At 38.6% G+C, this 27,566-nt stretch overlaps 1 protein-coding gene across 4 annotated transcripts in view; it reads left to right on the forward strand.

Moving 5' to 3' along the window:
- Positions 1 to 1,343: 1,343 nt before the first annotated feature.
- Positions 1,344 to 27,566, forward strand: part of RAB3IP (RAB3A interacting protein) — a 71,243-nt gene continuing 45,020 nt past the window's right edge. The window contains exons 1-2 of one of the 4 annotated variants that reach the window (XM_067697317.1): positions 1,366 to 1,415; positions 7,497 to 7,611. In XM_067697317.1, the coding sequence (XP_067553418.1) occupies positions 7,607 to 7,611 (5 nt within the window). In that variant the 5' untranslated portion in view covers positions 1,366 to 1,415; positions 7,497 to 7,606. Of the gene's footprint in view, positions 1,416 to 7,496; positions 7,612 to 21,989; positions 22,157 to 22,529; positions 22,906 to 27,566 lie in introns of those variants that run through there. The other 3 variants (XM_067697320.1, XM_067697318.1, XM_067697319.1) reach the window with 3 other exon arrangements.

The raw sequence follows: 27,566 nt of genomic DNA on the forward strand, positions 1-27,566 counted from the left end.
GTCCTGTCTGATGTGATCCATGTTACGCTGCACCACGGGGTTTGTGTGGGATTTAAATATTCTACTACATGTAACTGGCCGGTGTAGATTACTATCTAGTACGAAACTGTTTTAGAAAATTTAAATTTTACACTTTTACATAAGAGATGGGAAGGTGCATCATGAAAGGGTTTTTATTTACATTTCCAAAGCATTCACAAATTTCCCTAACTCGCTAGCTTTCCTATGCATCCTATAGCATGCAACTTCTCAGGAATATTTTCTTTTCCTGTGACATAGGATACATTTGTAGATACTGGCACCTTTATCAGATGCAGACTAAGAAAGAACAACAAACGTTAATTCAGTCAGTTGTTTTTTTAAAAAAAGTTTTCACCTTTTATTGGGGGGTGATAAGTAGGGTCCTGGTTTATACCTGTTGTCCTGGCATAATTATTAATACACAGTGCCCTCTTTTTCTCTCCAAATTGCTCTGGTTTAGACAATAAGTTATATGGTCACCCTAGTAATATCAGATATGGGGGGGAGGGAAGAGTGGTACTGTCTGGATGCTGACTCTTGGAGTGGAGGGGTGTGTGGGAGAGGGACAGCTGGCTCTCGACAGCCAGCACACAGGAGGAGCCAGAAACCGTACTCGAAGGGACAGAAAGTAGCCCGTTGCCAATGAACACTGGCCCACGGGCCGTATTACTTAGTCTAATTAGTCGTATATCTATTACTCGATACTGATTCTGACAGCATTGGTTCTACCTGAAGGTGGAACAGAAAATCTATCTAGTTGATTTAAGATAGCAAAGACACGTGCCTTAGAATCTTTTTCCATCAGCCCACTCTGGTGCCTGGCATTTCTACCATTAGAGTTGTAATGAAATGTTATCAAAATAATTCAAATTTTCATCTGGAGAGAACAGCACAAAGGAGAGGGACGCAGCATGGTTCAGGGGCTGGAAGGATTCCCATACCATCTGCTCTTCCCAGCTGCACGACCCTGGGCAAACAATTCACTTTTCTGAGGTTTAGTCTAAAAAGAGGGAGACAAAACCTGCCCTGCCCTATCTCTGGAGGTAGTAGGGTGAACAAAATGGTCACTGTATGTGAAAATGCTCTGTTAATACAAAAGCACTCTGCAAATGTCAGAGACCCTTAGTATTATGAACTTAGTAAATGAGGTAACACATTAGTTTGAGCTAATAGCACCACCTTGGAATGCAGTAAGCATATTTTGGGGAAAAAGACACAAATTGGGTAAATTCTGATGGGTGGTTACAAGGAGGAGAGAGAGAACTGGAGCAGGCTGGCTGATCATCTGAGCCATCTGGAGAGCTTTTTAGAAACAAAACAAAACAAAACAGCAACAGATTAGCGGACTCCATCACAAGACCTTGAGATTCAGCTGACCAGACACACAGCCCCAAGTAAGTAGTTGGGCTTTTGGGGCGGGGAAGCTGCGAAGCATGGTGCAAAAGGGGCCAGACGGGGCTAGAGAGTGATGGGGGGAGAAAACAACAGAACTCTGCTGCTAACAAGTTTTTTTCAGAGCTAGCCTTGCTAAGAAACTAAGGGCTAAAATGAATTTCTGAAATTTTTGGTTACTGTCCTTCCAACCCACTCCCCCCCAGTTCTAGAATATAAACGCCATGTGGGTGGGGATTTTTGTCCCTTTGCTTCACTGCTGAATCTCAAGCACTTAGAATATTTCCTGCCACATTGTACCAGGATAATAAAAATTGCATATATGAATATCATTTGCCTGTATCGACCGTTTTTCCCGCTTGTGTCTGTAAGTTAAAGTTGACTAAGTTTTGTTATTGCAGTTCTGGAGCTACTAAAGGGGAGGGTTGTCAGACCAGGTTTAGGACAAGGGCCTTGATCTAGGTCACGAAATGATAGCTCTCACTTGGGGTAACTGCTGCTTCCATCACCCACCTGAACTCTTTGTTTGTGACTCATCTATTTCCGTTGTCTTAATATCTTATTTATACTCTTCTTTTCAAGTATTTACTATGATTACTGTACCAAAACCAGAATTCTTTTAAAAGTTGTTTTTAATTGGTTATATCTAGAAAAATATGGAAACAGGAGTCTGATCTTTTAATTTTCACTGCAGTTTGCTGCTACCCTGTAGACAGTGCAATATGATATGATTTAAATAATGCAGCTTGGTGATTATTGTTAACTTTACTGAGAGCCTTAAGCTTTTTGGATGAGAAGTGATTTGGATTTTCTTGTGTGTACCTTACCTTCTCTGTTATTTTATAACCTCCCACTGGATGTATAATATGTAAATTACAGATTGAGGTGAATGGAGTTTGTCAGTTCAATTCAAGAAATGTTTGTTGACCTCCTACAATGTGTAGGTGCCATGTTAGGAGCTGAGGACATGAAGGTAAATAAGACAAATATAACTTCTCATGATACCCTGTATCTGATGGTAATATATATAGTACATTACATATTATTATGTATATAAAGTCAGACATACACACACGCACATACATATACATATAAAGAGTCACCCCAGGATGGTTTGAAGGCAACTAACAGAATATACAATTTAAAGTGTCTTAAACACTGAGCACATTTTTTTTTTTTTTAATAAATTTATTTATTTATTTATTTATGCTGTGTTGGGTCTTCGTTTCTGTGTGAGGGCTTTCTCTAGTTGTGGCGAGCGGGAGCCACTCTTCATCGCGGTGCATGGGCCTCTTACTATCGTGGCCTCTCTTGCCACGGAGCACAGGCTCCAGACGCGCAGGCTCAGTAGCTGTGGCTCACGGGCTCAGTTGCTCTGCGGCATGTGGGATCTTCCCACACCAGGGCTCGAACCCGTGTCCCCTGCATTAGCAGGCAGATTCTCAACCACTGCGCCACCAGGGAAGCCCTGAGCACATTTTTTATCTCACAAACCAAGAATTTTGGGGGTGGGAGTCTTCACTGTTGCTTAATACACGACCTTCATGATATCATGGCTCTGATCTGCTTTTCTGCACTTTTTTTGGCTTGTCCCTCATGCTCCCAAGGTGACAAGGGGAACAACTGGAAGGGTGAATACAAATAGAACTGTTGTCTGCCAGCAGGGAGGAAGTGTGTGTATTTGTGTGTGTCGGGGGTGGCTGTGTGTGAGTGGGGGAAGTGTGTGATTAACTGTCACACAGATTAAAAATTTTAAGAATATTATAGACTAATTTTGCCTGAGAAATACAATGATTTATTGCCTGCAAAGGAGTAAAGCAGGGGAGCATATGCTAGGCTTGTTAATATGGCATGGTCTTATGGTATTAACTTACTGTTTAGATAAATACATAAAGGTGATACATATTTATTAAAAAACGTAAGCAAAGGCGAACTACTGTTTAAGGTCTGAGGTGTATCCTTCTCATATTTCTATGCATTTACAAGCAAAGAGTTAGGTCTACGCATGTGTAATACATTCACTACAAATGTATATAGAGCCTCAATATCTAGTTTGCTCGTGGTTTTGGCTTGGGTCCTCTAGACTGGAGAAGCAGAGGCAAGGATTAACATGTGGCCTCTTTACTTGGGAAATGCAAGCTGAAGATGGTGAGGGTGAGGAAACAGTGGAAGTGAGGTAAGAAAGATGCAAAGCAGTGTGATGTGATGTGTCACTGCTCTGGCCACATTTCACAATAGGCCTGGTAAAGACATAGCAGGTGAGCAGAAGGTGTGTCTGGAAGGGCTGCAAGAAGAAATCACACTTCAGAGTGGTCCACTGCAGAGAGGGAGGGGAGGGAATTTTTCTGCTCAGATGCCTCCTGCCTTTCACTTCCGATTAGCCAAGTTTCACCTCATAGCAGAGTAACTCTCCATATTTTCAGCCCTTGACAGCCACCCAGGAAGCCAATTCCTATGCTTCACAGTGTGGCATTTCAAGTGATGACTTGATGTTGATAGGACTCAGTGTGTGGGAAGCAAGGGCTACGCAGGCCCAAAGTTCCAACTTGAACTCCAGCCATCTCAGGGAGCTCAGCAAAGGCAATGATTGTGGTCAGGGTGTAATAAGGGTGTTGAGGTTCCCTTCAGAAAAAAAGAGGCAGTAGAGGAAATCTGAGAAGGTGCACAAAGATTGCATCCAGTAACTTGCTTTGCAAAATGGAAATGTTGCAAAAATGGAAAATCTGTAAAAATGGAATCGTATACACATTGTTCTGATATTTGTTTTGTTAAAAAAAAGTAGCCATTTTTCCCTGCCAGGATTTTGAGACGAAACTCATTCTTTTAAACAAATGCCTAAGATTCCAGAGAATGGATATGCCATAATTTATTTTGCCATTTCCTTATGAGGGACATTCAAGCTGTCCCCAGTTTCCCACATGATAGTAATTATCTTTAAGGAGCATGTACAGTCTTTCTGCAGGACAAATCTAAAGTGTTAAAAGTAATTTGAAACGAAAGATCTTATTTGAAATCAGTCTCCACACTTGTCTGGAGCTTTACTGATCTGATCCTTGCGGCTGCATTAATTATGTCCCATTGCGTTTTGCACAGGGTCTGGCAGTTCTGGGCTTATGCCCCTGACTGGGATCTGCTGGGTTTTCAAATGGAGGTCTACAACACTGATAAGGCATGCTACTCTACAGGTGACTCCTAGCCCTGAGCGGAGATTACTTTCCATTTTTGCATATGCACAAAGCCTTTCCATCTGAGTTATCTTGTCAGTGAATAAATGTCTTGAATAAATACAGAAATGAAATTCCATGCATTCTGACTTTGCCCAGCCTGGGTTTCCCTACCTCTATTATTTAGGCAGATATAACTAGTCAGGCAATAGCCTAGGGGTGAGAACATGAGGAGGATACTGTGCATTCCCTAACATTGGGCTTGAAGTGTTCATTGATACGAAAAACACCACCTCGTGGGAAATTTTACATGTCTCCTACATCAGAAAACACCTTGGGTTTTAGGTATGTTTTAGAGGAAAACTGTTTTACCTTATATGTATATTTTTAATCTTGTAAATGCTTTGACATCTTGACAGTTTTGAAGGTAATGACCCCTTATGGGAAGCAACAGGGACTCCATCTGCTTCTCCTCTTTTCTAGGACAGCTCGTCGTCTTCACTGTCCAGTGCACTGCTATAGCTTCTGATCTCTCTGGTACCCTTCCCCCACTTTCCCTTAAATGGTTAACTATGGCATTTCTGAAATCTTCAATTTTCTTGACCTTAATAAGCACATCACTTTAAGAGTCAGCTAACACCTTTAAACAGTAGATTTTATTGTGTTATAGAATATGAAATATTCTTTATTCTTGGGCACTTTTGATTTCTTTCTCGGAGAAGCTTAATAACATAGACCTGCTGTAAAATAAAAATCAAAATATGCCTGAAACTATGTAAAATACTGATCAGACAAAGTAGGAAAGACAAAATTATTATTATTTTTAAATATTTATTTATTATCTTTTTATTGATGTATAGTTGATTTAATATAATAGAATATTATATTCATTTCTGATATACAGCACACTGATACAGTATTTTTACAGATTATACTGCTTTAAAGGTTATTACAAAATAATGGCTATAATTCCCTGTGAAGTACAATATATCCTTGTTGCTTATCTATTTTATACATAGTAGTTTGTTTCTCTTAATCCCGTACTCCTACATGCTCCTCCTCCCCTTCCCTCTCCCCACAGGTAACCACTAGTTTTGTTTTCTATATCTGTGAGTCTGCTTCTGTTTTGCTATATACATTCGTTTGTATTATTTTTTAGATTACATGTATAAGTGATATCACTTTCTCTGTCTGACTTATTTCACTCAACATAATATTCTCTAGGTCCATCCACATTGCTGCAGATGGCAGAATTTCATTCTTTTTTATGGCTGAGTAATATTCCATTGTATATATGTAACACATCTTTATCCATTCATCCGTTGATGGATACTTGAGTTGCTTCCATATCTTGGCTATTGTAAATAGCACTTCTATGAACACACGAGTGCTTGTATCTTTTCAAATTAGTGTTTTTATTTTTTTACAGATATATACTTAGGAGTAGAGTTGCTGGATCATATGGTAGTTCTATTTTTAGTTTTTTGAGGAACCTCCATCCTGTTTTCCAGAGTGGCTGCACCAATTTACATTCCTACCAACAGTGTACAAGGGTTCCCTTTTCTCCACATCCTTGCCAACATTTGTTATTTGTAGACTTTTTGATGATAGCCATTCTTACAGGTGTGAGGTTATATCTCATTGTTGTTTTAATTTGTATTTCTCTAACAATTAGTAATGTTGAGCATCTTTCCACGTGTCTGTTAGCCTCTGTATGTCTCCTTTGGAATATGTCTATTCAAGTCTTTTGCCCAATTTCTGATAGGGTTGGTTTTTTTATATTGAGTTGTATGAGCTGTTTATATATTTTGGATATTAACCCCTTGTTGGTCATAGAATTTGCAAATATTTCTCCCATTCAGTAGGTTGTCTTTTCATCTTGTTGATGGATTCCTTTGCTGCACAAAAGCTTTTAAGTTTAATTAGGTCCTATTTGTTTATTTTTGCTTTTATTTTTACTTTTATTTTTTTTTTTTGCCTTAGGTAACAGATCCAAAAAAATATGGCTATCATTTATGTCAAAGAGTGTTCTTCTAGGAGTTTTATGGTTTGGGGTCTTACATTTGGGTCTTACATTTAGGTCTTTAATACATTTCTAGTTTATTTTTTATATTGTGTGACAAAATGTTCTAATCTCATTCTTTTACACGTAGTTGTCCAGCACCATCTATTGAAGAGACTGTCTTTTCTCCATTGTATATTCTTGCCCTCTTTGTTATATTAATTGACCTTAGTGAATGGGTTTATTTCTGGGCCCTCTATTTTGTTCCATTGATCTATGTGTCTGTTTTTGTGCCAGCACTATGCTGTCAGGATTACTGTGGCTTTGTAGTATAGTCTGAAGTCAGGAAGGGTGATACCTCCAGCTTTGTTCTTTTTTTCTCAAGATTTCTGTGGCAATTCAGGCTCTTTGTGGTTCTATATAAACTTTAGGATTATTTGTTCTAGTTCTGTGAACAATATCATGGGTATTTTGATAGGGATTGCATTAAATCTATAAATTTCTTTGGGTAGTATGGCCATTTTAATATTAATTCTTCAAATCCAAGAGCGTGGGGTGTCTTTCCATTTCTTTGTATCCTCTTCAATTTTGTACATCAGGTTTTATAGTTTTCAGAGTATAGGTCTTACACCTCCTTGGTTAAGTTTATTCCTAGGTATTTTATTCTTTTTGATGTGATTTTAAATGGGAATTTTTTTGCTTTCTCTTTCTGATAATTTCTTGTGTATACAAAAACAATAGATTTCTGTATACTAATATTGTATCCTGCAACTTTAATGAATTAATTTATTACTTCTAATAGTTATTTGGTGGAGACTTTAGGGTTTTCTATGTGTAGTATCATGTTATCTGCAAATAGTGACAGTTTTACTTCTTCCCTTCCAATTTGGATACCTTTTATTTCTTTCTCTTGTCAGATTGCTATGGCTAGGACTTCCAATGCTATGTTAAATAGAAGTGGTGAGATTGGGCATCCTTGTCTTCTTCCTGAATTTAGAGGAAGACTGTCAACTTTTCACTGCTGACTATGAGGTAAGCAGTGGGTTTGTTGTAAGTGGCCTTTGTTATGTTGAGATATGTTCCCTCTATACCAATTCTGATGAGAGTTTTTATAATTAATCGGTGTTGAATTTTGTCAAATGCTTCTTCTGTATCTATTGAGATGATCATGTGATTTTTATACTTCCTTTAGTTAATGTGGTGTATCACATTGATTGATTTGCGAATATTGAACCACCCTGGCATCCCTGGAATAATTCATGGTGTATGATCCTTTTTATATATTGTTGGATTTGATTTGCCAATATTTTGTTGAGGATTTTTGCATCTATATTCATAGAAGATATTGGTCTGTAATTTTCTTTTATTGTAGTGTCTTTGTCTGGCTTTGGTATCAGGGTAATAGTACTCTTGTAGAATGAATTTTGGAGTTCCATCCTCTTCAATTTTTTGGGATAGTTTGAGAAAGATATGTATTAGCTCTTTTTTATATGCTTGGTAGAATTCCCCTGTGAAACTGTCCAGTCCTGAAATTTTGTTTGCTAGGAGTTTTTTTTTTTTTTTTTCAAATTACAAATTCAATTTCACTACTAGTGATCGGTCTGTTCAAATTGTCTGTTTCTTCTTGATTCAGTCATGGCACTTTGTGTGTTTCTAGAAATTTGTCCATTTCTTCTAAGTTGCCCAATTTGTTAACTGTACATAGTATTCTCTTGTGATTTTTTTCTTTGTGTACAGACCTTATTTGTTAAAATACCATTACATTATGCCTCAGGACAAGAGCAAAGACCACCCTCTGCAGAAACTTAGGAATTATGTACAGAATTTTACCGGACAGAGGACAACACTTTAGCTGAAGCCTGTCTGCTGACCAGAGAAGGGTGTTCTGAGTGGACTCAGCAAAGAAAAGGAAATCAGGCAGGGAAGGTAAGGTGCCCATCTGAATCAAATTTCAGCTGCCATCAGGGCAAGTCTTGTGATGGTCACAGATTGGAGGCTTCGTTTTTTGGAAGGTTTGAGTACAGCACAAGAGTTCCATGTGTCTTTATGGCTACACCCCAGGCTGAGGTCAATGTCACTCAAATTCCTGGCCAGCCAAACTCTGGCAGCAAAGAGTCCCAAATTGAGGATCAAGTTCCTCCGAAAGTCATTCCTATTGGTAGCGAAGTGGTAGACGCCCTGAAGCCGATCTCCCACATTGTCTGGAATTTTGGGAGCTTCATTTGCCGAGCCTTGCAGCGGTCAGGCCAACCCCACTGGAAGCCATAGTAGCACCTCCGCTCTCTTATGATTTTTTGTATCTCTGTGTTATTGGTTGTTACTTCTCTTTCATTTCTTGTTCTGTTTATGCAGGTCATCTCTCTTTTCTTCTTGGTAAGCCTGGCTAAAGGTTTATCAATTTTGTTTATCTTTTTAAAAAAACAGCTCTTGGTTTCATGTATCTTTTCTATTGTATTTTCGTCTCTATTTTATTTATTTCCTCTCTAATGTTTATGATTTCCTTCCATCTGCAGACTTTGGGCTTTGTTAATTCTTCTTTTGCTAATTCCTTTAGGTGGTAGTTTAAGTTATTTATTTGAGATTTTTCTTGTTTCTTGAGGAAGGCCTGTATTGCCATAAACTTCCCTCTTAGAACTGCTTTTACTGCATTCCACAGATTTTGGAAAGTTGTGTTTCCATTTTCATTCGTCTCAAGGTATTTTTCGATTTCCTCTTTGCTTTTTCATTGACCCACTGGGTTTTATTCGCGTGTTGTTTAGTTTCCACGTTTGTGCTTTTCCCGTTTTTCTTTCTGCAATTGATTTAGTTTTATACTGTTGTGAAAAAATGCCTTATATAATTTCTATCCTTTCAAATTCGTTGTGACTTGTTTTGTGACCTAGTGTGTGATGCATCATGGAGAATGTTCCAGGTGTACCTGAAAGGAATGTGTATTCTGCTGGTTTTGGATGTAATGTCCTGTAGATATCTACTAAGTTTAACTGGTCTATTGTGTCATTTAATATAATACCACTGTTGCCTTATTGAATTTCTGCCTGGATGATATATCCATTGTTGTAAGTGGGGTGTTAAAGTCCTCTCCTATTATTGTCAGCTTCTCCCTTTATGTCTGTTAATATTTGCTTTATATATTTAGATGCTCCTGTATTTGGTGCATATATGTTAATGAGTGTAATATCCTCTTCTTTTATTGATGGCTTTATCATTATGTAATGCCCTTCTTTGTCTTCTGGTATAGTCTTTGTTTTAAAGTCTATTTTGTCTGATATGAGTATTGCTACTTCCGCTTTCTTGTTTTTTCCATTTGTGTGAAATATCTTTTCCCATCCTTTCACTTTCAGTCTGTGTGTGTCTTTAAGTCTGAAGTGAGTATCTTGGAGGCAGCATACAGATGGGTCTTTTTTATCCAATCAGCCATCCTATGTCTTTTGATTGGACCAATTAGTCCATTAACATTTAAAGTAATTATTGATAGTTATGTACTAATTGCCATTTTATTACTTGTTTTCTGGTTGTTTTTGTAGTTCTTCTCTGTTATTTCTTCCTTTTGTTTCTCCCCTTGTGAATTGATGATTTTCTTTTGCAATATGCTTGAGTAACTTCCTTTTTGTTTTTTGTGTATCTGTGTAGGTTCTCACCAGATGTCCTCTTTATTTCTTTGGAATAGTGATGTTCCTATTTTATGGATAATGAGGCACTCATATGAGTGTGGCCTGAATTCTCTCCTGGTAATATTCAAAATTACCGATTTTTTAGGATAATATAAAAAGAGTCCTTCAAAATTATTTAGTCACTATTAATAAAAATGCACATGTAGCCTACAAAAACTAGGGATGACTCACAACTTTTGGCTAGGCCTTACTCAAAGCCTCATAATCACAATATGATGGAAATTTCAAGACCCCCAAGACACAGACTAATTAAGAGTTTATATTGTTCATTTACTCTTTATAAAGTATTATGGTAAGCAATACTCAGATATTTCTTACACTGCTCCCACATCATTGCCTCAAGGTCAGATTCTATAATTATCTGAGTCATCTGGGCCTTGAGCTGGCATTGCTGGCTCAAGCAATTGGTGACAGATGCCCATTCCTTGCAGCCAAAAGTGTCTGCCTGTCTGGCAACATTTATCTCACATGGGAATGATGTCAGAGTATTTCTCGTCCTGAAAGATATTTACCTAAAGCAAAAACTCGTTGATTAATTTTGATTATGTTAGTGACAATACTGTTATGTATGCAGCTGAACAATTCCTCAGATGTCTGGACTGTATTCAATAAGTATATCCTGAATTTCTACTCCAAATTTATGTTACTGATAGTTGCTATCAGCCTGAATTTCAGCAGTTTCATGAAAGGAAGCTATGTGGACAGAAATTTAGGACAATTTTGTGATTCATATGCCACTTCTCAAATTCTAATTGTGCCTTTTTTGATAACACAGTTTCCTTTTGGGTCTGTGAAATTAAATTCCTTTTATAACCAAGCTGCACAGATAGGAGAGATGCTTGGTAATCCAAACACATCGTGAGGTTTGCACATCAAAAGCAGCTGCAGAAACTTAAAGTATGGTTCATATTCATCAAAATATGTATATTCTGAAATTTGGACTTTATTTCTACCAAAATAGTACAGCAACTCCTCAAATCTATAATTCCATTAAGCTCAGAGAAGTTGCCATGAGCTCAACTTACATGGCTGGTTTGAGCCAGAGATCTTCACTTCCTGAAACAAAAGCCATTCCTTTCCCCTGTGGTTTCAAGCTCAGTACATTCAGATGTTTCATCAGACCAGAAAGAAAGCACAATCTCTTGGGTCCCTGCATGTTGAGCAAGTTGGGCCTCTGAGAGCCCTTTCATTCACCAAAGTCCTTGACCTCAAAACAACTCTTTAACAAGTTCCCATAACCTAGCCTTCTGATTTCATTAAAATAAACCCCAACTGTACACACTGCTTTGTCTTTGTCCAGTTTGGTGATGGTTAAGAACACAGGCACAAAACATATTGACAACCATGGTAACTTCCTTTTTTACACCAGGAAAAGAATATTTCTTGTACAGCTCAAGTCACAAATTTGCCTGATGAATGATGCAAGGAGCATCAGACTTCTCCTTTGTCTTGAATTAGTATCAAAGCATCCCTACCCCCTCTTTCATTTACAGGTACCCCACCTATAAAAGACATCCATGTTTATACCAGACTTCTCAAATTCCTTAGTGGCAGAGACAGCCCTTGAAAAGGTCTGTGTTCTAGCTAATCAGGGTCAGTTAGGTCACCTACTTTATAGCATTCCAGTCCATACATTTGGCACGTGGACTGTACATTTTAAATTTAAAATAAAATAAATATTTTTACATTGTTGTTTAAGTGTGTGTGTGTGTGTGTGTGTGTGTGTGTGTGACAGTGGTTTTCAAACTTTTTTTTGTTTAATACATCTGGAAGTTCAATATGTGAAGGAAATAAAAGAGAAGCCAGTTGTACTAAAAGGGGGCTGAGACACAAACTCCCCAGGCCTGTTTGAAGCCCATTTTGATGCATAGTCAATTTTTGTGACTAGTCCCTGGGTAAATGAAGAGAAGATATATTATTTGCATATATATATATTTATACCTTTATATAAATGTATATAAATACATATATATGTATGTATATAACCTACCATATTAATTATGTTACTTAAGTCTTCTCTATCCTTACTTATTTTGTTATTTTTTATGATGTGATTAGTCATGGTTTCTGTGGATTTCTTCTTGAATTTCCTGTAATTCTTGCTTTATGAATTTGAGTGCTATGTTATTTGGTGCATGGATGTTCCTACGTGTGACATCTTAATTTTTCAGCTCACACTTTATTGTTATAAACAAATAATCTTTGTCTTCGTCTCATTTATTGCTTTTTCCATGAATTAAGCTTTGTTTGAGATATAATTTTGATCTTGGCTTCATTTGCTTGGTATCCCTTTGTCTATTTTATTTTTGTTTTAAATCACTTTGTTTTCATTATCTTACGTATATAGCACATAGTTGGGGCTTGGTTTGATATTCCATCTGGGAAAAGTTTTCAATTAATTGGTAAATTTAATCTTTTTATAGTTACTGAAATGAAAATTATGTTTTATTTTAGTCTACTTGTCATTTTTTGTTATGATTTTGTTTTATATAACTCATTTAATTTTTTGTCAGTATACGGCCTGTATATTCTCTGTATATGCATGTTTTTTGAACTTGAAAGGCATGTATTTTTGCTCTAGTGGATAGCTTAATAACTTTATAACTGTTACTATTTTTAGATATTATTCAAAGCAGAGAGCAGTATATTTCCTGTTCTTCCCCTCCCCATTCACTAACTATACATTTCTTTGTAATGTTTACCTTATTTCTTTTCTCTTTCATCTTCTGTTGGTTGTTTCATTGCTATATTGTCAGGATTTTAAAAAATTTACTCTCTGTTCTCTGACCATAATTCTCACATTTGCTTTAGACTTAATTCTGCAGATAAGTGGATTTGAGGATCACTGCCAGCTTTTTAAATTTTTTTCTAAATTCATGGTTGGCTAAATTTCATCCTCTACTAATGTCCTATAGAAGGGCACATGAAAACCATATTGCTTGCATTTTCAAAAATGTTGTCTATTACATTTATACTTGAACAAGTTTCTCTGGTATCAAATTCTTGGATATAAAATCCTTTGGTTCAGATTTTGATTTTCCCCCCCCCTTATAGAGATCTTGATCATTTTTAACTAGCTATCCAAAAGATTTTCATTAGCTTTGAAATCTGTTAACTTTACTAGATTATGTCTAGTTTGACTATTCTGTGCCATTTTTTTTCTTTGGGATACTATATGCCCCTTCTATCTATAAATTTAGGTCCTCTTATATTTCTGGAAAGTCACTCAAAATATTTATGTAAGCTTTTTTTTTCTGTCTCAATATCTAGATTATTTTCTTGGTTTTCTTTCTTAATTATGCATATACTGACTTTCTTTTGTCTCTCTAACATTTACATAATTTTCTTTCTAATCCTTTAAAACTGTTTATTTCCATTTCATTTTACTTGCTTTTCTCAATATGGTATTCCCTGACTCTGAAAATATTTTATTTTGTTTTTGTTGTTTTCCTTAATAAGTGTTTATTTTCCTTTGTGCTATTTCTAAGTCTGCCTTCATTTTTGAGATAGTTTAATTTTGTTTCCTCCCACTTCTTTCAATTCATATTTGAATTCCTTTTGTGGTTTTGCTTTATTTTAAAAAATTTCAAGTGAAGAGAGTTAGGAAAGTTGAGTTAATCATAATTGTCAGTACTTGCTACATTAACAGTTGACTCATGCAAGTTCAGCCTTATTTATTTCTTCCTTTTTATTCATATTCCTATACCCCCATAGGCAATCATTCGCATATGTTAAATGTGCATCTTTCAGTGTGTTTTTGTTATATGTGTATTGTTTTTATGTATATACTTTTTTAATGAACATACATGGTAATGATCATATATCTTTATTTTTCACTTAGCATTATGTTTTTAAGATCCATCCATGTTGCTTTGTGGCCCTCTAATCAGTTGCTTCTAATGTGGCATAAAACTCCATGATGTGCATTTACTACTTTTTACTTATTCACTCTCCTGGTGATAGTTACCAGAGTGCTTCCAACTCCCCGCCACCACAAATAACCCTGCTGTCTTAACCCATTCGGGTTGCTATAACAAAATACCATAGAATGGGTAGCTCATAAACAGCAGAAATTCATTTCAAAGATCCTCTTCCAAGTTGCACCCTTAACTTTTAAAATTTATGGCTGTACATTTGGTTAAAATTTTCTTTTGCTTAATGGCAACATTTTTTAATGAGAATTTTAATTTGCCATTTGTTTCCTATTCTCTTCTTTTTTTCTTACGGTATCTTTGTATGCTGGTTCCTTTTTGATTGACTACTCATCTTTGAAGGAAAAGTTTTTCAAAATATGCAACTTACCAAAGGTTTATGCTGAGGAGGGGCCTCCCCAAACATGTTCCAGCCCAATAGGAATTCTCCTTATGACACAAAGTTTATGTGGATGAGTTCCTTCAGCTTCTACTTCTAAGAGAAACTGGTGGTTGCAGGGCTGCTCACATTGCAGAGTCCATCTTGCCTCAGCAACAGAATGCTTCCTGCATATATGGCATGTCTGAATGATTCCTCTTCCAACTGTGCCTTACCTCCTTCTCTTTCATAATAAATCAAATTGAGAGGAGGCATTGCTGCCAATACACATACTTGATTCCCTTGTTTCAGATGAAGGATTTTTGGTTTTGCCCCTAAGTTAAGTCAGTTGTTGAAGTGTATTTTGTTGATGTTTTCTGAGATCTGTAGCCATCGACATTTTTTATCAGTCTTCCTGTCCTTCACTGTACCTCTGCACATATTGTAGTTTAGGGTTTCAGGTGTCTCCTGTTTTCAGTGAAAATGGATTTTGCATTTTTGTGTGTCATTATCTTTGCTACTGGGTAAGTTCTGAGAGTAGAAGGACTTGTAGAAGATGCTGTATTTACTCCACCATTTTAATTCTGGATGTTTCTCCATAATACAATTTAAAAGTCACTGTTTTATGTATATATTATGTTATCTCACTGTTGATTCTTGAAGTTTAGCATTATAAGAATTGCTTCCAATGTTTGTTAAAAATTTCAGTAATTAGGCCCAGTCCTCAAAGATTCTGATTCATAGGGCCTGGGCTAAACAAACACCTCAGGTGATTCTGATGCTGGTGGCTCACCAACCGCATTTTGTAGGCGGCCGCTTAATAGTATTAACTGACTGAATTACAAGGGCATTTGCGTGAGAACTCTTGGTATATGTAGTAGAAAAGATATTGTTTTTATAAATAAGACTGGCTGAGATAACATATGTAGCGCTAGAGAAGTACTGAGGCAGGGATGTTTTCTTTAGAGAATGGAGAAACATTTTTTTTCCTACCTCAGAAATATTATGTGATCCATTCAGTTGAGTGGTATTTAGCACACTAATTATATGCAATAAATATTGATGAATGGCAACATCAAAATAAGGCATAGTTTAATAGGTAGAAAGTCTCAGACTCCCCAAAAGTGACCCAAGAAATACAAGTTATCTATAGTTTATGTGACCAATCAGGCAAGTACTCCCTTAGGGTCAACTTAACCATATGGTGGATTATCTGTTAATTTGTGGACATGTTAGATACAGTGCATGTAACTTCACCCCTCTTCCTCCCCCCACAGTATTCTTTGTGGCAGACTGCTAGTTCTCCGTTTTTCCTGGGCAGATGACTTTCAATGTAAAGACTACATTTCCCAGCCTTCCTTATAGCCATGTTTGGCCATGTGACCAAGTTCTCATGAACTAATGAGTCCTCCTTTATTTTTCTTCATAGCGTGCCTCATTACCTATCATGTTATTATATATCTATTCCTGTATTGACTGTCTCCTGCACTAGAATGTAAGAGCCATAAAGGCCAGGACATTGTCATATTCTCTGTCATATTCCCAGCATCTAAATCAGCATTTGGCATGTAAGGGACACTCAGTAAATAAGGGAATGAATGCATAAAAGAATTACTGCAAAGATATAAGGATTATTAGATATTACAGGACATGTGGCTTCCCAGTATTCCTATAATGAGGATGACTAATAGGCCTCATAAAGGATAGTTTATTCTGCTTTGGGTTACCAGTTGAGCTTGAATAATCACTCTCCCTGAGTACACTTATTTTCAAATTCATATTTTCAAAGAGAAGGGAATTGACTGGGTTTATCTCATTCAACAGAATGAAGGATCCCAGATGTGGATCCCTGTTGTTGAAGGTTGACTTTCCTCATATCCATTCTAAACACACAGGGTTGCTTTTGGCTCAGGTAACTATACAGGTCCAGTTATAAATGGTCAACACAGCATGGTTGGTTTCTCTTAATTGTACACTGGCATGAGTCTCGGCAACCTTGGGCAGAAAGACCATCTATCCTCATAAGAATGTGGTGAATATTGCTGGCACTCCCAGGCTTTCAAATGTTGCTTCATGGGAAGTTGTTTGTGCTGTATTACATGTGTTTCACATGTATTTGAAAGCATTTTTTAGATGTCCTGTTCTGAAGTGTCAGAATGATACAATGAAAATATACAGACTAGTATTCCAGAGACCTGGGTTCAAGACCAGCACATATTAGCTCTGTGACTTTGAATAAATCACCTCATCTTTCTGAGTCTCAGTTTCCTCATTTGTGAAAACAGGTGATGAGGTGAGATGACTTAAAGGTCTCCTCCAGCTCCAATATTTTATGACTCTGTAAGTACTTTTAGAGATTTCACAGCATAATTGTGAACATTCCCAACTATATCAAACATCCTCTCTTTGAATGTAGATTTGATTTTTTGGAACAGATAAAATTTATCAGAACCAAGTGTTTTAATACTATATAAGACAAATGTAGATGGTAATGTTTTTAAGGCTTGGAATTATCATGCTTGCCTTTATTTCCTGTATATTCATTTGCAAGTGGCAGAAAATGCAACACAAATTGGCTTAAGCTAAGAGATAATTACTGGCTCATATAACTAAAAAGTTCAGCGTCTCCAGCTTCAGTCACAGCTTGATCCAGGAAGTGAGATAATGTCCTCAGGACCCACACTTGGTTTTCTTATCTCTCAGTTCTGCCTTCTCCCTGTTAGTTCCATTCTCAGGCATGTTCTCCATTGGGTGGCAAGATCACTGCCAGCAGCCTCAGGCTTACATTTAATCTTCTCAGCAATCCTCATAGAAAGAGAGATTCACTTTTCTCAACAATTTCCCATAAGTCTCAGAATTGATTTTTATCAGCTGTGCTTGAGTCATTTGCTTATCATGAACTAATCACAGAGACCAGGAGGATTCTCTGACTGGTTAAGCCTGGGTCACATGCTCACCCCTGAAGTGGCGGGAATTCAGTTCTACTTGAGTCACATGTACTGAATATGGTAGGAGGGTACTTCCCCAAATAAAATCACTGCGCTGATCTCAAAAAGGTAGAATGATGCTGAACATTAGAGAAGGAGGGTGCGGGGAAAGAAAGAGGGGAAGAGATCTACTCAGTTGTTGCATTTGACAAATTGATCCTTTGAAATGTTTCCCCTTTCCTGTTTTTTTTTTTTTTTTTTTTGCAGTATAGACACTCACTATCTCGTAGTAGCTTCCTAGTAATTTCCTTGCCTTGAGTCATCCCCCGCCTGCCCCTGCCCCCGCCATCCCAAGTACATTCTAGGCATTGCCACCATGTTATTCTTCCTAAAGCACTGGTTCGATCATTTCACTCTCCAGCTCAAAATCTTTCAGGAACTCTCTTCTGACTACTGTACTGGATTCCATATTCTTCAGTCTGGCATTTAAATCTTCCACAGTCTGGCTCCCACATATTTCCAGGCTTATCTATCTACCTATGCTTGTCCCAGGTGCACTGTTCACCATCATGTTTTCCTTACAATGCCTTTGCTCTATTTGTACGTTCTACCCTATCACCATTTCTCCCATCCTAAGTGTGATATCAGATGATGAGCCAGATACTGCAGGTTGTTTCCAATATCTGTTCTCCCCTTTTTCTTTAGTATTAGAACCATTGATTTCTAGCTGGACACGTGGCCACTCAATAGAGACTATATGTTTCAACATCAATTATAGTTAAGTGTTGACCAATGTGGTGTAAGTGCAGTGATGTATACAACTTCTGCAAGTGTTTCTAAATAGAGGGATGTTCTCTTCTGCCCCATCACCTTTCTGCTGCCTGGAATAAGGATGTGATGGCTGGAGCTTGAGCAGCCTGCTTGATGGTAGAAGCTGCATCTTCAGGATGGTGAAGCCACAAGATAGAAGGAGCCTGTGTCCATGATGATGAGAGAGCCACCATATCAACCCTACACTGCCTACACATACATGAGAGGGATACACTTTATTTTGTTTAAGTTAGTGTTATTTTGAGTTTTTAACTGCAACAGAAACCAATCTTTCCATTAAAATATGTTACTTAGGAAAATTTTCTGGTGGCCAATAACAGGAATCCATTCAAAGAAGAATGGGGGAATTATTTTAAGGATATAGGATTGTTTTCAGAACCCATGGGCAGGGATGAAAGAAGACTCAGGAATAGACCTGAACCTGGGACTGAAACATTGTGGGGAAGCTAGGAGGTCTTCTCGTTGTGTCTCATCTCTCCTTCTCTTCCCTCTTACTGCAGATTATTTATGTACCTCGTGTAGAGAAACAGTAAATAAATATTTGTTTAATGGATGGCAATTTGTGTGTCTGTGAAATAAACTGGATCCAAAGCCAAGTCTCAAAACATTTCCTTATAAATATGTAGCTTGTTAAAGTGACTCATTTGTAGGGGATCATACATTTTAGAGTCTAAGCCCTTCTGTCAGCCCTTTCTCTCAGCCCTCTGATTTTTTCAGTTGCCTATTCTGACATCAGAAAAAGGGAGTGAAATGCAGAGTTGTGCACAACTGATCTCATGAAAGATACATTAAAGACAACTCTGCTTTGTACAGGAGTTGCAAAAGCAAATTTTTATGTGACACAAGCACTGGTCCACAAGTAAGCATTTTGCTAGACAAGGAAATGAGAGGTTATTTTTGGTACATTTTTTTCCCTAACCAGCTTTTTTGTTTGTTTGTTTGTTTCATTTTGCATTGTTATTATTTACTGTCTAGGTTCTTGCTTTTACCTAGTTTTTGCCCTTGAGGGCTTCTTATGTTCTTGTCAGCTTATTGATATGTTTCATAAGATTTTTATATATTTAATCTAGCATTTGGTGGGAGAATCAGCCAATCTCTCGTCTGCCATACAGCTGGACACGAAGCCCAGTGTGTTTTTTAAAAGCGTTTTTAAAAAAGTTCATTTGTTTGTAGATTCTACCCTGAGTTCTGAAGACCAGGGCCCTAACTCTGGTGGTCCAAGCTCCCGATCTGTAAAGATGAACTACCTTTACACCTACATCAAATTGCTTTTTATAAAAGGCTTATGAGATAATTAATCTGAAGTCAGTTTGAAACCAGAAAGTACCATGTAAACATACAACACTTTCTGAACTTTGAAAATAAAACAGAGGCAAACGAGCAATAAAAGTTGTAACTAAGGATAGCAACCTTAGAATGATTTGTTCAATTTAAAATATTTAGATATTTGCAGTCCTTTGTTTTCTGGCCCTTGATATGGATGGGAAAGTCTGAAGGTTAAAAAAAAAATTACTTTATTTGACATTAATTATATAACTTATATTTTAGTGAAAGAAAAAGAAGGCAAACCTGAGCACACTATAAAATCCATCATCATGTTTTTAAAGTTTGTGAGGAGTCTGTTACTTTAGTATATGGCTGAGCAATCTAACTTAGGATGCTTACAACGCTTTATGTATTTTGCAGGCTGAGATTCTGAGTGTATAACATTCTGTAATACATCTTGGTCTCTGTGCTGCAAGGACACTAAAGTCCTACTACAGGTAACTACTCAGATAGCTCTTCTCATTCTCAAACTGTGTTAGCAGGTGAAACACCTCTAAGTCCATTCCTAAGAGCCTTGTGGATGACAGGTGGGCCAACATGGGACTCGGGCCCATGGCTACTGCTCACTATTTCCTGTAGATGCATGATATCTTAGGTCCTATGTAGAACACAGCATAGGGCCTGTCCTCTAAACATTTATATACCAAGACAGTGTATCTACATGTATATCATTAACTCATTCTGCATTTTCTGAGCCAGTCCTCCTACACGTCAGGCTTTGTTCTTGTTCTCAAAAAGTTCATAAGGAAATAGACAAAACTACAATTACCGTTCTATGTGATAAGTGCTAGAAAGAGATAAAGTGCTATAAGAGTACAGTAAAGGGCACCTAGCCCACACTGGGGTGGGATAAGGCTGGGTGGCAAGGAACAGGGAAGGGTTCACAATGGAATTGATGCCTGGGCAGAATAATGGAGGATAAGCAAGAATAAGCTAGGTAAGGAAAAGATGGAGGGCCAGGGCATAACAAGAAAAAGGAGCAGCATATGTAAAGACAGCATGTACGAAGGAGTATGGCAAGACTGGAGAGCCCAAGTAGCTTGCTGTATGATGAGTTTATTTATTTCACTTAGTTGTTATCGACACATTTGTTTTCTTCACTATGTTTGCGTGCTTGGATGATGGAGATTGTGTGTAATGGTTTCTCTCTTCCTATGTCTAGCAGTAGGCACGTAGATCGAGCATAAAAAATGTTTGATGAATGAACGACATGGTGTAAGGGAGAATAGTTAGAAGTCCATTAATGAGTAGGGTCATGTCTAGTCCCAGTGAATAACAGATGGGGTAGATTTAAGAATTATTTGCAAAATAGGATGGATAGGACTTGATATATTGGAGATGGAGTATAAAAGAGTAAATAATGACTTTCTAGGTTTCTGTTTTTATTATAGGTGGATGATAATAATGATGTTATTAATAATAGCTAATATTCATTAGGCACTTTGTGTCATGAATTACACTAAGTATTTCACATATATTAAGCCATTTAATTTCTTAACGACTTAGTTACGTAGGTAATCTTATTATCCCCATTTACTGGAGCTATTAGAGATCAACTAGCCCAAGGTCACTGACACAGCTAGTAGGTGCCAAGCTCAAACCCAGGAATTCTGATTCCTATAGCCATCCACATAAGCTACTCTTCTTTACTGCCTCTAATAAATGTGATCAATATACAGAGCAGGGGTCCTACTCAATACATATATCACACAAATTGCATGTAACTCTTTTACTAAACATAGAGACACATACTATGATGTGACTGCCTCTTTTGGATCAGATTTTCGGAAGCCTGGTTTGTATTTTCACGTTTCCTCTCTGGAGGACCTAAAGTGGGGTGGAAGTTATCAAAGAGTTGACACAAAAGATGAGAGAAGGCAGGTGCAGAAACGACATTTTCGAATGCTCTAGCAGCTGCTAGAATGCTGGAATCTAGGTTCTATCAGACTACCCCTCCTCCCATCCATCCCCCCAGAGACAACAGACACGCACGAGCGCACCCACACCCACACACGTTGTAAGGTACATATGCACGCCGTGTGTCAGGTTGGTTCTAGCTGTCCTCAACTCACATCGAAGGTTCATTTTCCGACTCCTGGAAAGCCCAACACACTCGAAGTGAACCCGAGACCGCCTGTCGAGCCCAGGGCAACAAGGCTTAGCGCCAGCTCGCCCTGTTCCCAAGGAAACCGCCCGCTGAGGCACCTGGGGCCCGCGCCGGGCACCTGCGAAAGCCCCGGCTGTCGCCAGGGGGCGCGGGAGCGCGTCGGCCCCACCGGCCCCACGCCCGCCCCGCCCCCATCCCCGCCTTCCCTCCCCGGGGCCGGACCGCTCCCGGCTCCCAGCTCCGCTGCCGGCGCAGGCGCAGTCCCGCGCTCCCTCGGCGGCTGCCCCCCGGTAGTGCACCCGCCGCGGCTGAGTGTAGCGGCGTCGGCCCGCCGTTCTCCTCCGCCTGTGACTCTTTCGGCGCGCGTTGTGTGCGGTTCTGCGCGCGCCCCTGAGCGCCGGCCGCGGCCGCGGTGGGTTAGTCAGGTGAGTGCATCCGCGGGAGGGAGAGGCCCGGGGCGCGGAGCACCGCCCCCCTCGGTGCCCGCGCGCCCGCCGCCCGCGAGTCGGCCTGGAGGGGCGGCCGCGGCAGGTGCAGGTGAGGGCGCGGCGCGCGGAGACCCGGCCGACTGTCCTGGCCCAGGGAGCGCGCTCCCCCGCCTGGGCTCGCGGGCTCCGGGACCCCGGCGGCGGCGGCGGCGGCGGGGGTTCGGCGCTTCGGAGCATCTGGGCGCCCCCTGGGGCCGCTGGTGGGCGTCGGGCGGCGGCGGCGGCTCGTCCCCTGTCCTCCGGGCCCCGGCGCGTTACTCATTAACTGCGCGGTTCCGAGCGCTGAGGCTGGGAGCCCGGCGCCCGGTTACCTGTCGGCTGGGCGCGCGCGGCCGGGAGCTGGGGCCCCGGGGTTGCGGAGGGGGCTCTGTAAGGAGAGTTCGCGAACAAGTCTGGAGGCCGGCGCTGGACGGGGCGAGGCAGTAGGCGTGGACCGGAGACGGCGAGCGGGGCACCGAGTCGAGGCGTAGAGGTCACCCTCGGGAGGTTTCGGCGAAACCTGGTGGGCAAGAGCCGGCACCCGGGATCGCGCTTTAGGAGGCAGCTCAGTTCAGCCTGACTTTTGTTTCGGGGAGTTGAGGCGAGCTGCACAGACGTAATTGTAATTACACAGCCCTTCCAGCGTGGATAACTCGCTCCGACCGCCCGGGGAAAAGAGAGCTTAATGGACTCTGGAAGTGATGGTGGTAGGTGGAATCTGCAGCACGTGAAGAGTTGTCAGTTGTTATGGGATTTAAAAAAGAAAAAAAATCTGTAATGGCTAAAGGGTAAGGTCTTGAAAATTAAGAGCGCTCAGTTAATACTGATTCCGAAGAGGCAGTTTAGTTTCGTGGAAATGTAGCATATTCCGAGGATACCTGTTTCCTACTCTTCTGTTTCCCCCTCCAACTTATCCCTTGCAGGGTAGGGAAACAGCCATGTAATCTTTTGCCGTGGAATGATTACATAATTGGAGGAGAGGCCGATAAGAGGATTAAAAACAAAACCGTTCTATTGTAAATCTGTTGAAAGACCTGGTTTCTGTTCATTATCCTCATTCGTATTTTGTTGTTCTTGCCCTTTTAAAGAAAAAAAAAATGGTGAATGGCGCTTCAAGGAGAAAAGAGGCAGAATAGATTTGTAGACCAATCATAGTAAATATTTGATACTGGTAAATATTCCACCAGTTTTATGGGGCCTTGTCCTGTTAACATTTGCTATTTATTTACTAGTGCCGTGCATTTTGATAGGACACTTCATGTTTGGACAGACACGTATCCTAAATATGGTTTATGTGATATAATCCTAAAGCCCTTGTGGAATGTATAGAAATAAACTTAGCAGTTATACAGTTTTACTACAGTAGCATATGTCTTACTATTAGAAGAAAAGCCTTTTCATTTTTTTCTTTTTCCATTTCAGTAATATTATATATTGGTACATACCTTTGTGAACCAAAGTGGATACATTTAGTATAACTCTTCCTTGTGTGTTTGGCGAACACCTATCTGTGGTATGCAATACCTCTAACTTTTCACCAGGATGGATATTTGATGTTCAGCTGCTTTGTGAATTTGCTAATTCGTGGAGTTTCTAATTAGATCCAGCTGTACTTTTTGAATTGGTGTAGTTATGCATGTGCTTCCTTTGATGATATTATTTTCCTTTAATTTTCACTAAACCCTCAACCTCTGCAACACATGCATAGACACTCTACAAATAATTTTTTAAATTGAAAGAGTCTTAGAAGACAATCTACATCATCATCTTGTTTTTTGATATGGCAGAACAAAAACTGGTAGGTTACAGTAGTTTCACATGTATTATTGTAGTTAACCTTTTTCCCCCTCCCTTTCTGAGCAGGACTCGCTGAACCAATTTTAATGAAAAACTGTCTATTTTTAAAGTTTTAGCTCCATTACTTACCGTGCATATGACCTTGAGTAAAGCATTTAACCTCTGAGCCTATTTTCTCCATTTGTAAATGGATGTAGTGTTAGGTTGAACCATACGAATTTGCCAGTATTCAGCTGTTTTTAGTATGGCTCAACCTAATATGAACTTCATAATGGTGGGATGAGAATTAAATGAGATACTCCACGTGGGAGGTGGAAGAGAGGAACAGATGTTAACGTAACAGTGTGCCATGCATCCTGCTTGTTACTTCAAGTACCTTGACTCCTCTAGTCCTCAGCACATTCCTGGAGTATAGATGGTGTTGTTGCATGTTACAAACCAGGAAATTGAGGATCAGAGAAGTGAAATAACTTGCCTCTGGTTACTTAGTTGTCGGTGGTTCTATAGCTGCCTAATGGCAGAGCCAGGATTAAACACTGAGAGTGACTGCCCCAAATGGAACTCCTACCAGTTTTGCTCCTTCCATTCCTGAACTACACCTTCTGTAAAAGAGCTTTGTGACTATAAGAAGACACATAGATGAAAAGTGTTATTATTATTTGTATTTCTGGTTAAAAAATATCCAGGTTTTCTGATGATGGTGATAACCAGCACTGCTGCTACTACTACGGAGTCTAGAGCTTATGTTGTGTCAGGTTCTGGTGTAAACACTATGCCAACTCATTTATTCTCACAGTGACCTAGGAATTAGGTAATACTTCATCCCATTTTATAGTTGGGAAGGTTGAGGCACTGAGTGGTTATGGAGCTTAAGGTGATGGATGCTTAAGGTCAAAGCTAATTAAGTGAGGGCACTAAATTAGGAGTCTGGTAGTTTGTCTTTGATGTCCATGATCTTAACCACTACACTCTACTACCTCTTCATGCATAGGTTGTAATACTGAAGAATTGGTTTTAATTTAGCTTTTATGAGATACTTAATATTGGTGTAATAAGTAATTCTTAATGTATCACTGGAGATTTTTAAATCAAATATTCATTGAGTATCTACTCTGCAAGTCACAGCGGGGGTTAAAGGAAAGACTTTAAGGCATCTGGAAGGTGGGCTGTGTAATCATTCCCATATCTTTTGTAAGTTCCTCAAAATTTAGAAAGCACTTTCACATATGTTTTTGTTGTAATTTTAATGAGTGCCAGATAAGACACAGTGCTAGAATAGTTGGAGAGTGGGGAGGAAGGAAGGATGAGTTGGTAGAGGTACTTGCGTGTTGAGGGAAAGCTTTGAGGATATTCTGAGGGGAGTGCACCTTTTCAAACTAAACCTTTGCCCTATATAGTGCTGGTCAAGGTGTAGTTCAACAAAGCGTAGTAAATTGGTTACTAAATGAATTACCTAAATACACCTGATATCCTAAAATAAAATATCTGAGGTTTTGAAAGCTCCTTTCTAGCTAGTTTCTCTTTTTTTTCCTGTACTACTGCCCTTACCTTTGCCATGTAGTACGTATCTTTTTTTTTCTTTTATGCTTCCAAAGCATGGAGTATATGCCTCTATTTTGGTATTTATTTTGATATTTACATTGTTTGTAAACGTTCGTTGACAATGAGGTGTCTTTTTCTAGTGTACACATGCTTTGGAGGCAGGGCTTTAATTCATCTTACCCCATTTTATAGCTTTAGCATTGGGCCTGGAACCCAGTAGATACTGTGCTGTTTGGTGATGGATGGTCATCCATCACCATGAGAAAAAATGTTAGGATGTATTGAAATTGATCTAGCAGTAGAAATGGAAATGAGTGTTCAAAGTGGGAATTGAGGGGACTAAGGGAAGGGGAGGGGTTACTTACAACAGGTAACATTAACTTGCCAGCTCTGTTTCCCTTCTGCTTTCTCTTTCAACTTAAAGCTAAATGAGGTAGTTTCATAAGCTTCAATTGTATATAGAAAAAAGTGAAAAAGTAATATTGATTTATCTTAGGATATCAACAACACGAAATTCCATAGCTATAACCATAAGCTAAGATTACTTAGATCAAAGGGAAAAGAATGGAAATTATTGAAATAGTTCAAGTTTGAGAGATTTGTTGCTTATAGTTAACACCTGTAAAGGAGCATACTGATGATAGCTTAGAACCAATTAAATAAGTGAATTGTCATTTGATGTGTCCAGATAATAGTATTGAGTATTTGTTTGTGGGCATCTGATTGACAGATCAGGATAAAGTATAAAAGAACAATTAAAGTAAGTTAGAAAAAGAGTAAGTAAATGTGCATTAATTAATTTCCTGTTGGGAAGAGAATTACATTTGAACACTATACCTCAGAAGGGCTTGTTTTCCCCCTCCTTCTCCTTTATCTAGGATAAACAAGGATCCCTTCTGTTTTGTAAGACAGACTCCTTTCTGTGCTCTTGTTATTTTCCCCATCATTTATTCCTTTTTAGGTCTTTATAGATATTATACATTTGTGTTATGCCTTACAATCTTTAGAACATTTTTACATTGACAGTTAAGCCATTTGATTTCCTCAAATGTAGGCAGGGGGGATAACACCACTGTTATAGATGTTGAAACTGAAGCTCAGAGAAATTAAGTGACTTGCCCAAGTTCACACAGCCAGTTAATAACAGAATCTGAACTAGAAAGAAGGTTTTCTGAAGCTCGTTTGATCAAATGCTCAGGTTTCCCCAAACTTTAAAAATTGAGTTTCATCAATCTTGCTACAGGGTACTTGCTGTTTTATCTCTAATTTTTAAAGGTGGCTGGGAGTCACTATCTCTACTCTTTGCTGCTCTGCTATTTATTCCCTCTCTAAAGAGTCTTACTGTTTATTTATCCAGTCAATATATACTTCAGTGCCTATTGAATATTTAGTTGACATATATTCTTACATACATAAGATAAAGAGGCTTACACTTTTAAGAAGAAGAAACCTGGAAAACAATTATTTTTTACATTTTTGTTCCAAGAATTTGTAATTAAATACAGTGTTAGTAACCCAGTAAGTTCTGAGAATTTTCTGAAAACCTTTAATTTTAAGAATCTGCAATAACTAACATCTCTCAGTATGTTAGGTTGTACATTTAAATCCTGTGGAATTAGTAAATGGAAATTAATTTGTGGTCTGTTTTAATAAGAGTGGGAAGAGTGTGAGCTTGACAGACCACCTGACTAATATTTCCCTTGGGTTATGAATTAAATTCACACTTATAAACATAGACTGCTTCCTAAAATGTAAATGTGAAATTTTTTTTTTTTGCTACAACCAAAATGTTAGTTTGGAAAACCAACTTTATAATTATAGGGAAAGTTAATGAGAAAATTATTTTTTATATATACACCTTTTTGTTTTGTTTTTTTCTTCCTTTATATAGTATTTGAATAAATCTCAAAACTTTCTAATTATTGAGAATTTAAAATACAATAAGTAGATGCAAAAGTATGATGAACCTCAAATTTCCCATCATCTAGCCCATCAGCAACAGTCAGTCCTGCCCCATATACTTCCCTGT

This window comes from Pseudorca crassidens, chromosome 11, assembly GCF_039906515.1.
Source record: "Pseudorca crassidens isolate mPseCra1 chromosome 11, mPseCra1.hap1, whole genome shotgun sequence".
Taxonomy (NCBI): Eukaryota; Metazoa; Chordata; class Mammalia; order Artiodactyla; family Delphinidae; genus Pseudorca; species Pseudorca crassidens.